This window comes from Gadus macrocephalus, chromosome 9 (genome assembly GCF_031168955.1).
Source record: "Gadus macrocephalus chromosome 9, ASM3116895v1".
NCBI lineage: Eukaryota > Metazoa > Chordata > Actinopteri > Gadiformes > Gadidae > Gadus > Gadus macrocephalus.
The window spans coordinates 6,907,845-6,921,092 of NC_082390.1; the positions used below are offsets into that span (position 1 = coordinate 6,907,845).

A 13,248-nucleotide genomic window follows, 5' to 3' on the forward strand; every position below is an offset into this window, starting at 1 on the left:
CTAAACCCTCCACAGAAAGGCCCTTCTTTTTTTTTTATTATCACACAACATCAAGTACAGTACAACCCTGGGGATTTTGTCTGTTAAACATTGGCGTGTTCAGCCTCTTCAACGACGTTGCTTGCTCAAACAAAATCAAGCTCTCTTTACATTGCAGTTGCGTTGCTCCCTTGCCCTGATCAACGATTGGCTGATTCAAGCCCAGACAGCAATGGGGCGTCGAAAACGGGTTGATTGTTGGTTAAAATAGTCGGTTTCCGTCAGACGACTAAAATTCACCGTTGAATCAACCTGGTGGATAGTCGTTATCTCGACGGTCGGAGAATGTCGAAAATACTATGTTGTTTCAACGATGATTTTCGTGCTATTTTTCAACGTAATTTACCTCACGTCGAAATGGCGTTGAATTTAGGTTGTAACGAATATTAGCAATTTTCCTGATAGTTCGATTGTCATTTTGTAATGAGATCAATTAATGCTTATCCTTGTAGATAATCTGCAGGTATGGCCATTGAATGTTGCAGCTACAACTATTTCTGGCAGGAAAACTGGCCTATATACTTTTAGCAAGCTCACACTAACAGCTTTCACAAATGCAATAAAGATCACTGGTTAAGAAAACCCCATTACAACAGTAGCATTTGAGAGGGGTTAAAACACAGAAGCTGCAATTTAGAAATCCTAGTAAAGCGATGTAAACACCATGAGATCTACTCGCGATTCACATTAGTTCAGATCCAAAGTTAGTCATAAGATAAGCCCCAAAGCCCACTTACCTCATTGATTTCCACGCCCCTATTCTTTGAAATAATTACTCAAGAGTTTGGCTTGACAAAGATTAAGGTTTTAGTACCCATTTGATTGTGTTTTTTGAAAACTGTTAAGGAATAAACAAACTACATTAATGGAAATGTGTTGCAAGGTTGTAATAACACAGAAAGAAAACAATGGATTAAATATTAAGCTGAATTATGACACAGCAACCATAAATATTTCCAACACATTAAATGTTTGTTATCTCAAACATCTCAAAGCACTACTTTCAGAAACTTATTCAAAAAACCATTTGCACTGAGAAATGTAAATGTGTCTTTCTATCTTTAAAGACATGTACAGCTTTACAAAAAATATGTGAAGGCCATGCTTACATATTCAGGCCACAACTATTTTTGATATCATTTCAGAACACTGCTTTCAGTGACTAATTTAAACATCTTTGCACTGGTAGGAAATGCCCAAAAAACAGAATAAAGTGGAATAAAGTGGGGAAAAAAAATCTGTAGTAATGATTATGCTGCCGCATTGTAGAAGGGAGGAAATTGAATAAAGTAAAAATATAAATCCCAAGTGTGCCAATGTAGCATGCAGTAAAATAAACAATGAGGCATAGCAAACACTTACGGAATGGCTTCAAATTACATTCCCCAAACATAGATGTGGACAAAGCAGATGCATGAAAGAGGCAAGTAGTTGTCTTCATCTCCGTAACAAGAAATAGTGATGGCAAAATTTAGACCCAAACAGCAGAGGTGCATTTAATCGATGGGATATGTGAAATGGGCTTTGCCTTTTTTTGTACCTAAATCAACAAAGAACTGCAGCATTTCTTGGAGAGTGCATTCAGATTCCATATATAAATATTTTTCAAAAAAATCTGGTATCCAGGACCATGTACCCGCTGAGCTACAGCCTTGACAACCTGATAGTGCTTAATTTCATAATGCATTTGATGGTGTTGCCTTTGATTCACGAATTCTCCATTCAGCCCACTGCACGCATTCTCCTTCATCTTCTGCAAGACACAAATGCAAACATAAGAAATGAATGAGAGAAATCATAACACTTAAGATTTATCTGCCAGTTTACGTCTACCCGCCTGTCCAAACAACAGTGGCAGTTGTCATATTAAATCTAGGCACTAAGGCCACATACAGCTGATGCTCATGAAGTAAGGCAGATAAGAAACTGATAACTACTGATTTCTCCTTTCCTGGCACAGTCCTTAACATATGTAATGAGGCTAAAAACGTATAACATTACATAACTGACGACCAGTCTAATGACCGTGAAATTTGCAGGCAGTATCGTATGATGTATGCACAAGCTAATATGCTTATCAGAAAATTTGGTATGTGTTCATCTTCTGTGAAAATAACACTTGCTGCTTCTTGCTACAAAAGAAGCGGCATTCAATTATGGTATGAGGCTACAACTCAAAGTGCCTAGATGGAGTAGAGCAAGCCTTCCGTTTGTGAATGTTGATGTGCCAACTTGTCCTGCTGTTCTCAGAAACCTTATGTATAGATGTATGTGTAGACTACTGTGTCTTGCAACAAGTAAGGGATAATGGACCACGTTAGACTATCAAAAGTTAATACACGTTCTAGATGATAATGCGGCCCAAAAGCGGAGGGCCGATCCAATGTGTTGGGGGCGCCCTCTGGAGGCGCCCTTAATTAATTAAAATATACGAAACAAGCAAAATTAAACCAAACATGTTCCCAAATGGAACGGAGAAGGGAGGGGGCGGGGGATTAAAGTTAGGGCGCACTGAAACCCTCACCGTAGTACGCAGGACAATGCGACAAAGCCATCTATCCCACTCTATAGAAAATATTGAGATATATATCGTATATCGCCAGTCAGCCAAAAAATATCGGGATATCATATTTTGCCCATATCGTGCAGCCCTAATCTGAATACAGACGTCGCAAAACCTCTACATCCAGCTCTCCAACAAGAAGTTGACAACGAAGACCTTAAGGATGGCACAAGCAGGCGATTTGTTCACTGATGCATTTCCAATGCAAAAACCCTGACAACCAATTGGAATACAGACGCTGCAAACCCTCTCCATCCAGCTCTCCGAGAAGCAGTTGACAACAACGGAGACCCTACAGATAACACAAGCCTGTGATTGTTTCACTTCCTCCAAATTAAACGGTAAGGGAACTAATTTCAGACAAAGCATCTTTGCACTTTTGTTTTTTTCAAAGGTATCCGATGGGTTTGCACAAATAGGAAGTAGGCTAATTATATTTGAGGTTATCTGGCACAACATTGTATTGGTTATTGTTGGTGGCATCATTGCATTTTTTTTTTTTTTACAAGCAGTCGCAATTGCAAGAACTAAAATATTACTGACCGGCTATGCAAACTGCAGCTTACTGATGTTTCATGAATGGTCTTAGTGAGTTAATATTTCTTTTTATGGAGTTTCTACAGAATTTGCCTGTTAAGAGTAACCTTTGCCCTTAAGAATTCAATACACGTCAACACAAAATAACCTTGTTGTCCTGGAGATGTTTTGAACAGGCATGCCAGTTTCAAGGCCCTCGGTCAGGACTCGAGTGTGAGACACTGCTTCAGAGACTAAAAGGGAAAGTTGCAAGAGTAAAAGAAAAACATCAGTTACACCAAATATGTCAAACCACTTGGGTGTCTTGACCACAGTACACATAATCATGTCTTTTATTTTCTCTCTTACTACAGGCTTTTTACAATGTATAATGTACTGCACAACTAAATTGCCCAAACAAGTTCTAGCTTTTGTGAGGGAAAATAACCTTGAAATGACGGGTACATGAATTGATCCTGGCAAAAACATAAAAATGGCACCCAAGCAAAATACACAAATAAGGTAAAACGAACATTAACCTTGACGTTCCAGTTTCTGGGGAGCCTCGAGCGCCAGGTTGAAGAGCAGTTGACTGCTCGAGCTATACACTGCTCCCGAACCAGGCGCACGAGCCTCCCCAGGGAAGATGCTCATCTTCCGTTGATGTAGTTGGCAACTACGGTCGTACTGACATTTACAGCAATAACCTATTAATTATTTCATATTATATACAACTCTTGGTAAGTAGAATAACACGAATAGCGATCATGTTTGACTGTCGGTCTGTTAGCAACTTTAGTTCGACCATATTCGTTCATAGATGACTAACTAGATATACTAACTAACGTTAGCTTTATCATCAATGACATTCAGCTAAACTCTGTGCCAAATTGCTTATGGCTACTGCTATGCCAGGATAAGTTATTGCGGTTATCACAGCTGTGTATATTTACTTCACATTAACGTAGTCTATGTTTATATTAGACTACGTTCATATACGAGTAACATTAAGAAACAACATTGCTCATATGGTCAACTTAAAATGTCAAATTGCCAAAGAATAGCAGCTAAATGTCCGTTAAATCAGAGACATCTATTGCGCTCGAGACATCGTTTGATTTGATTATCAAAGTTCATGACAGGTTCTAGAAGGACATTGATAAATTATTAACGATTTCATGTTTACAAAATTGTTCGTTTGCTGTACTACAAGTAATGGAATTTTTATACCAATAATACTATGAATGTCATCCATTATATTCGTTTTAGTCCCATTTCCCAAGAAATAACGTTGTCACGGTCACGCGCTGCGTCCCTGACAAGCAGCTGAATCCCGCGAAACCGTCGCGGGGAAATCCAAATCATTAAAAATGATCAATTTACTACGGGAAATCGACCCGTGGACATGTCGGCCCAGCTACATATTGTACCATAATACTAAATAAAACCAAATATTAATGACCCCCTTCACCCAAGCCTCCACAAGGGCAAGAAAAAAAATCGAATATATGCAGTAACGCGCTCACACTAACTAGACTTCTTTATATAACTTAACTGCGTGCTGAATCCAACGTATCGTAATATTATTTCCTGAAAGACAGAACAGCACTGTTGCATTCAAAACTTTTAATCGCCAACAACGGACGTTACCCTTTTTCAGCGTGTAATGGCCGTGAAGAAGCCATAATACGCTGAAGGGCGCGCGGCCCGAAACGTCCGTTGTTGGCGATTCAAAGTTGCGAAAGCAACCGAGTGCTGTCCTTGCTTTCATGAAACCATAATACTCAACAACTCCATTTCTAAATTACGCTTAATTTGGAAACAATTCTGCTGCTTACCTTGCTATGCCACATGTAAATCCCTTGGCTGTCGGGTGCAGCCTTCTGGCAACGACGACTAATGTGCACACTGCACAGAAGTGCGCCCCCTCATTACAAATGCATTGAACCGGAACTGAAATCACACGCAGCCTCTATTTTTTTAACCAATCTGATCACAGTTGATTTACTAGTACGCCAGGTGTGGCCAAAATAAGAATGCATGTTCTTTTTCAACTTGAAGGGACTTTCAAATGATTACATAACTAAAAACGACATGTTATTAAATGTTAACATTCAAATACACATTCACACAGAATGCAGTTTTAATCCTGTCAGATAAGCACACTGCAAGCCATCTCATAAATAGTATATCTTAGTTTTATTACAGCTGCCTGTAGGACCTTATACACTTCAAAGTGAATGTATTTGTATATTTATCCTGAAATAGGTCCTTAATAGGCTATACATTATTAGAAGTGGGATTCTTCACTTGCATGTGAAAGGGTTAAATGCAACTATTCATTGTTGTCACACTATGCCATCAAAACTAACTGTGTTTTTTTTCTTCTTCATTTGCATATTTATGGGACACTGAAGACCATTCAAAGCTCACGGCAGAAAAGGTATCAAACTTGCATTTCATAATTGTATCCGATACACACAGAGATGGCCTCTTATTGGAGTAAAAGGAGGCGAGTCTTGTCCAACGCAAGGGAGACAGAGAACGAGATTTTGCAGCAATTACATTTAAGTACAGTTAATCAGGCTGAAAATGCCCCCCCTAGCTTACCAGATCTAGCACTGTGTGGGACAACTTCAGAATTCGAGAACAGTCCTGACCAAAACACTACAGACAGTGATGCCAGTGAAAGAGAGGATTTTAGTGGGTTATCCAGCTCTGATGAAAGTGAGCCTGAGGAAATGAGTTTACAAGCTAAACTAAAGCAATGGGCATCAACTTTTGGCATTACTCTTGTTGCAGTTACCGCTCTTCTATCAATATTGAGAGTACACCACTCTGAGCTGCCTAAAGATGCCAGGACACTTCTTGGCACACAAAAGAAAATAGCTGTGCATGCATTAGGTGGTGGTGAATATCACCATTTTGGATTGGCTAAGGGAATTTTATCAAAATTGAATTCAATCCATTTGCCTAGCTGCCTTCAGACAATTCGGTTACAATTCAACATCGACGGTTTACCCATTTTTAAGAGTTCAAAAGTTCAGTTTTGGCCAATTCTTGCGATGCTTGATTGTGATTACACAAAAAAACCTTTTATTATTGGTTTGTTTTGTGGAACTGGAAAACCATCTAGTGTGTACGACTACCTCAAAGAATTTGTCAATGACCTTACCCAGCTACTGAGGAATGGATTGACCTTCAGAGGTAAACCTCTAAAGGTGATGGTGTGCTCCTTCATTTGTGATGCTCCAGCACGTGCTTTTGTGAAACAGATGAAGTCCCACAATGGGTACTCTGGGTGTGACAAGTGCAATCAAGTTGGCGTGTGGCAAAATAAAATGACATATCCTGAAATAAATGCCAGGCTTAGATCAGACGAAGACTTTGCTTTAATGTCAGACACAGATCACCACCTGCGACCTAGTCCCCTTACTGGCATTGTTCAGATGGTAACCCAGTTTCCCATTGATTACATGCACCTCTGCTGTTTGGGTGTAACAAAAAAACTCATTCTTTTCTGGATGAAGGGCAAAAACCTGGCCATAAGACAGCCATCTAATGTCATCTCAGCTATATCATCTAAACTGATTGCTCTCCGTCCCCATATTCCATCTGAATTTGCCCGAAAACCACGAGAGCTGACAGAGATCGAAAGATGGAAGGCTACAGAACTAAGGCAGTTCATGATTTACAGTGGACCTGTGGTCCTAAAGCACAATCTACCAGAAGAGATTTTTGAGAACTTCCTGTTGTTTTCCGTGGGTGTGTTCTTATTACTCAGCCCCAACCTCTCTGCACCCATGATTGATTTTGCCAATCGAGTCCTAACAGCATTTGTTAAAAGCTTTGGAGATTTATATGGTCAAGGAGAAATTGTATTTACAGTTCATCAGGTGATACATCTAGCTGATGTGTACAAACAGTTCGGTGCCCTTGACCGTGTCTCTGCATTTCCTTATGAAAACTTCCTTGGAAAAGTAAAAAAAATGTTGCGAAAGCCTCAACTACCATTACAACAGGTAGTCAAGAGACTGTCAGAGGTGCCTCAAACTGTTACTCCACCTCCAAGTAAGCAGCCCCTTTTGTACGAAATGCACCAGGATGGTCCTTTGCCTCTGCAATTCAGTACTGCCAAACAGTACAGAAAGGTAGTAACAACAGATTTCTGCCTGTCAACAAAGACTGGGAACAACTGCATAGCAGTAGGACAGGATATTGGACTGGTCCAAAACATTGTGCTATCCTCTGGTTCAGTCTTCATCATCTACAGACGATTTGGGTACAAGGAATCCCATTTCACATATCCCTGCCCCTCCTCTCGAATAGGCTGTTTTCAGGTCCATACGTTGGTAGATGATCTTGAGGTTGAGCTCCTTGGGGATGTCAGCAGAAAATGTGTGCTTTTTCCAGACCAAGACCATTATGTTGCCATCCCTCTTCTTCACCAATCCTAATTCCTTGTCTTCTGCAATCCAAAAAAGAAAAAAAAAAAAGATTTTTTTGTTATTGAACTTTTTCTTTATATAAAATACACCAGTCCTAAAATCGAATTAATGAATGAAAAAAAAAAAAAAAAACTATAAAAAATATATATCTGAGTGGTGACAAACTGCTGTAAATTAGCTGTGAATGATCTGAGTAGTTAGAGTGCTTCAGCTGAGTAGCATTGTATACTCTTCCTGCGAAGTGCTTTTTTTTTCTTTCTATTTTTTTGGTTTTTGAGAAGGTAATTCTGGGGAGGGGGCATTTGCCTCGAGCCCGGCAAGCCTTTGAAGATAGTTAGGTTGTAGATAGTTAGGCTTAGATAGTAGTTAGAGACGACAGGTTTCAGAGTACGTCTTCACCCAAGTTAAGCTGGTGTATGCAGTTCTCTCACCACTTATGATAGTGATTCAATTTTCAATTACATTTTATTTGTATAGCCCTTAATCACCATTACAGTCTCAAAGGGCTTAACAGGCCAAATATTTCTGAGACTGTGATCAACTGTGATCACTGTTGATCTTGCAACATACACACTATGTTATATATAACAACAATGACTGATATATAGGCCAAATATATTTCTAAGGCTTATTTTTCACACTCAAAACACAGCGATTTTTTATTTTCTTTCATTCACCTCATTGACAGATGGCACAGGTGTGGAAGGTCGTCGAATTCAGAGATAGGAGCACTACCATAGTGCCAAGCAGCTGGTTGGAGGAGGCAGGGGAGTCATGGAATTGTTTCTGGCCTCCTAGTTCTTACGATCATAACCGCCTCCAGAAGGCAGTCGCGCACCACCTTCCTCCAGGTGCAGCGTGGGACGTGCACGTTGACGTGAGGGTCTTGGTTAGCTGTGGTAAGGAAAAATGCTGCATATGAAAACGTTTCTATAAGATTCAACTTGCTAAATTTCACTAATGCATGCCATTCACTTTCAGCAACATATGTAAAGGCAAAGGACTACCTGAAAAAGTCCTTACTGTGTTTAACATCAGACATACAGTCAGAGGCTGAAGACCCTATCAGAAGGAAAAAAAGGTAAAAAACAAAAAAAATTCTCCTCTCCAGAGGTGAATTGGGCCACACATTCCCGCTATCCATCAGACCCTCCCAACCCTCTAAGCCCCTTCCTTGGATAAACGACTCCCTTCAATCGATGCGCTCTAACCTCATGGGCTGCTGAGAGAGAATGGCATAAAACTAACAACCAGATCAGATTTAACACAATACCAGTAACTATTATCATCTTTTGCTTACAATGTCACAGCAGCGAAAAATTCTTGTTACAATGACAAGATTCACAATACAACTGACACCCGGAAACTGTTCTCTACTTTCAAATATCTACTAAACCTTTCCCCTCTTGCTACAAACCTCACAGCAGACCCTTATGCTTCATTCTTTACTGACAAAGTGGCTGCTAATAGCAGGCAGTTCTCTGAACCATCCACAGGCAACTTATCGTCCCTCACTACCTTCGAAAAGCTCCTGAAAACTCAGCTCTTCCTAGAATGACTCTTGTCCTAACACTTTTTAACTTTCAATGCACTCTCTTCCATCTTTCTATTGCACTTAAACTTCAGACAGTGTTCGGGTGACTAGTGGCACTTTTTGGCACTCTTAGCAAGGTTTTAAATAGTGTTGTAGCTTAAATGTTAGTCCTCTTGTTGTAAATCGCTTCAGTTCAAAGCATCTGCTAAATGCATAAATGTATATGTTCTCTGTTAATATTTCTGGTGTTACCCACTGACTGCCATGACTGTCCTTGATTGTTCCAAAGGCCAAACTCACGCTACCTGCAGGAGCCAGCTGGAAGAGTCCAGACCACTAGGGGCCCGCCGCAACACTTTTTTGAAGGTGCAGACCTTTAGAGTTAAACTGAACAGCAATGAAACATTTTAGAAATTAAAATATAAATATTTCAGAAACGGCTGTTTGACTGCCCATTTTGTCTGAAATTAAACTGGCACTTACTATGCTTCAAGGTGTGGACACTGATGACGAGGCACCACCCCCCCCAAGGAAAACAGCACGACAATCTGTAGATGTAGGGCCAGGTAGGTAAAAATATGTTGTATGTGTTTACTGGTTAATGCCAGTACAAATGGTACTTTGAAGCACCATTTGAAACAACACCATGTTTAACACATATGTTAGAAATACCATTTGGCTCTCTTATTCAGTTTTGAAGTGTTTCATTTTTTTCAGACATCAATAGTGAGTGGCTATTTGGGCCATCGACCACCCAAAGAGGTAATTTTACTTATCAATAATTGTTCCTCATACATAGTTTTCCCCATCTTCCCCGTTGATCCTTGCTTCAAACCAACACGTTTTTTTGACACATTTCATTGTTGGTCTGACTGGATGAAGGACTACCCAACTGCATACAAAGCCATTCCTCTTGTGCAGTAAACACACACACACACACACACACACACACACACACACACACACACACACACACACACACACACACACACACACACACACACACACACACACACACACACACACACACACACACACACACACACACACACACACACACGGCATCCCAGGACCAAGCCAAACTTCCTCGATATCAGGCTAACTGATGGTTGAACAAGTAAAACTTAAAATATTGTAACTTACACACAATAACATGACTTTTTTTTTTTTTTATTCCAGCTCAATCAAATGGCAGCCAGAGACTTGAGCTACTACATCTAGGTAAGTTTTGGCGTCAGTAGAACACCTAATTTCAACATGTATTGATTGAACATGTATTTATATAAATTTCTTACAAGGTAAATCTTACAAACTCTTCCTTAAATACACTACTTTGAAAAAAATATATAATCATTGGCACTTGACACTAATCAATGACTTTTGAATATAGATACAGTCCAACCAAGCCACCAGCTATTGCATGGTAAGTCGAGGAGACAAACATTCTAACCATTGTTTTCATCATTATCATACACATTATAATTAAGATGAAATGGGATAGTACACCAAAGTACACCAAACCCCAGAAAACATTTCTAATAAGTAACTTACATGAACAGATATGGGAATATCTAAAGTCGTGGAGCTGCTTTCCAAAGTGCTGGAAGAAAATAAATTGATGAAAGCGGAAATTACCAACCTGGGGAGTGAAGTGAGGGCGCTTAGGAGAGAGATGGTGAGGCCGGTAGCACCAGAAGCTGCCGCTTCGTCCATCAAGCTGCCTCTGAGGACAATGGAGGAGTTTCAATTAGCAGAGGCTGTTATGAGAGAAACCCCCTGCGAAAAACAAAAGATGGTAGGTACAAATCTGCACTACCCAAAAGCTAGTCAAAGTATATGTGTAAATTAATAAAACCATACCTCTTCTTTCCAGCCATCCACTACATCACTCAGTATTTGTAGGAATTATCTTTCAAAACAAAATTAACACATTACTCATTATGTGAAACAGTGAGAAGTTCACCTAACCTAAATTGGTACATATACAGTATCTCACAAAACCCTAGCCATTTTTTCAAATGTTTTAATGTATCTTCTCATGGGATAACTCCATAGACATGAAACTTTGATGTAACTTAAAGAAGTCTGTGTAGAGTTTGTAGATTACGATAGATTTATTGTCACTATGGGCGCAATGGTCATGTTCATAATTAAGTGTACTCAGTTATGTGGCCAGCTGTTTAGTTGTTAATGGATGTGTTTTTAGTCATATTCTGAGGACAATAAATCTATAGTTCTCTACAATACGTATAATGACTAGTTTAAGTTATAATAAAGTTTCACGCCGAGGGTTATCCTATGAAAAGATACAATAAAATATTTGCAAAAATGTTATAATTATCAATGTTTCACTTGTTTGTTGGTTTATTATGTTTTGTCAGATCTTAACATTCAGTCTAATTGGAGGGCACACTGCAGAAGAGGCCGTAAGAAGGATGTTGCAGAGTGGCCTAACAAATAACCTGGCGTGTCGCTTCAACTGGGCAGGGAAAGGCTTCAAGGAAGCCTTCAAAAGCACTGTCCTTAGTGATGTACTGTTCGGTATGTTTGTCAAAACTCAGTCACACCACACAAGCATTAGACACATACCACTGATTAAAATAAATGCTTTTAAACCAGCAAGTCGATTTTTTAATATGCACTATGGGTAGTCTTCTGAGCTATGCTTATTTAATGTAAAATCAGAAAAAGTCCATTCATAGGCTACTATGCAATCTCAGTTTTGTGTCCAGATGCAGCAATGCTTTTAACACTGACAATATTCTGCACTGCACTCTTGGACTATCCGTCAGCACTAGAACACTTTAGTTTGACGTTATTTTACTTTTACTATCTAGCTATCTTGCACCTAAAGCCTACATTCACATAAGAATGTAACAACGCGCTACTCCGCTAGCATTGGCTACGAGTGGTATGTCGGGCTACGGGCATACATGCCCGTAGCCACGACGCTGAAGTTGGCATCCGATTCGCAGCATCCGATTCGGCTTGAAAACCACTTAGAATCTTCAAATCGGTCCTGATTGAAAACCACTACACCTATACTCTTCAAATCTGGACTACATTATCACAGTAAGGCTATACATTATGTAAAACATAGTTTCAGATTTTTGAAACCTTTACCCTATTTGTGAAAATGCAATGCGGTCTGGACCCCTAAATGAGCCTGTATTGCATTTTCACAAATAGGGTAAAGGTTTCACAAATCTGAAAAATATGTTTTACATAATGTATAGCCTCACTGTGATAATTTAGTCCAGATTTGAAGAGTCTAGGTGTAGTGGTTTTTAATCAGGATCAGTTCTAATGCGGTCTGGACCCCTAAAAAGCATTAAAATGTGCCTTTATTGCATTTTCACAAATAGGGTAAAGGCTCACAAATCTGAAACTATGTTTTACATAATGTTTAGCCTCACTGTGATCATTTAGTCCAGATTTGAAGAGTCTAGGTGTAGTGGTTTTCAATCAGGACCGATTTAAAGTGGACCAGCTGCCGAATCGGATGCTGCGAATCGGATGCCAACTTCAGCGTCGTCCCGTAGCCTACCAATTTAACCCTGCATGCATGCATTCTGTAATCAAAGAAGTAACTGGGATGGAGTCGATGTGGTAACCCATAGTGCAGTAAAATGAGACTGAGAGGACAGTGAAACCACTGCACTGCGCACCAGCGTTAAGGGTCTGTGGTTAGGAAACAAATTGCTGACTTTTTGCCTGGTGCACTATGCAAAAAATGGCCATGGCCATGTTACAGCTTACCGTCGCCATGTTGGTAATTCTTGACCGGGTTTGTTTCTTTCTTTCTTTCAGCTGCACTCCAAAAACAGCTGCCAGGGACCACCCATATTGTTTTTTCAGGGACACTGAAGAAGTGGCTTAAATATGCACCGGAGAGAGAGGGAGGTGGAGGGAGGCGAACAAATGAACGCGATCAGGTAGGCCGTACGCTTGTTCCACACACAATGCGTCCTTCGAAGGATGAGCGTCGCGAGTGCGACTCTGGTCGACTAGGTCGCAGGTCTTAACGGACGGACCCAAAATGCATTTCGAGAGCGCAATGCTATGGAGCCTTTTTTTCCTGCCATAATTCCAACCTGAAAAAAAAAGTTTAGAAGACTTGTAAGTCTGGGTTTGAAAACTCAACACCT

At 39.9% G+C, this 13,248-nt stretch overlaps 1 protein-coding gene and 1 long non-coding RNA gene across 3 annotated transcripts; one reads left to right on the top strand and one right to left on the bottom strand.

Annotated features, from left to right (window-relative positions):
- Positions 1–1,652: 1,652 nt before the first annotated feature.
- LOC132464245 (uncharacterized) lies at positions 1,653–5,084 on the bottom strand. Its single transcript, XR_009527206.1, has 3 exons — positions 4,957–5,084; positions 3,288–3,372; positions 1,653–1,792 (listed from the first exon to the last, which is right to left on the bottom strand). It is a non-coding gene; the product is annotated as an uncharacterized LOC132464245 (long non-coding RNA).
- LOC132464222 (uncharacterized) lies at positions 1,788–7,575 on the top strand. 2 transcript variants are annotated; one of them, XM_060060502.1, is made up of 2 exons: positions 1,788–2,943; positions 5,536–7,575. In XM_060060502.1, exon 2 carries the CDS (start codon positions 5,605–5,607, stop codon positions 7,573–7,575), a length of 1,971 nt encoding a protein of 656 aa, XP_059916485.1. In that variant the 5' UTR covers positions 1,788–2,943; positions 5,536–5,604. The 2 variants fall into 2 exon arrangements, with proteins under 2 accessions (XP_059916485.1, XP_059916486.1); XM_060060503.1 differs by lacking the exon at positions 1,788–2,943 and adding an exon at positions 3,368–3,640.
- The last annotated feature ends 5,673 nt before the right edge of the window (positions 7,576–13,248 follow it).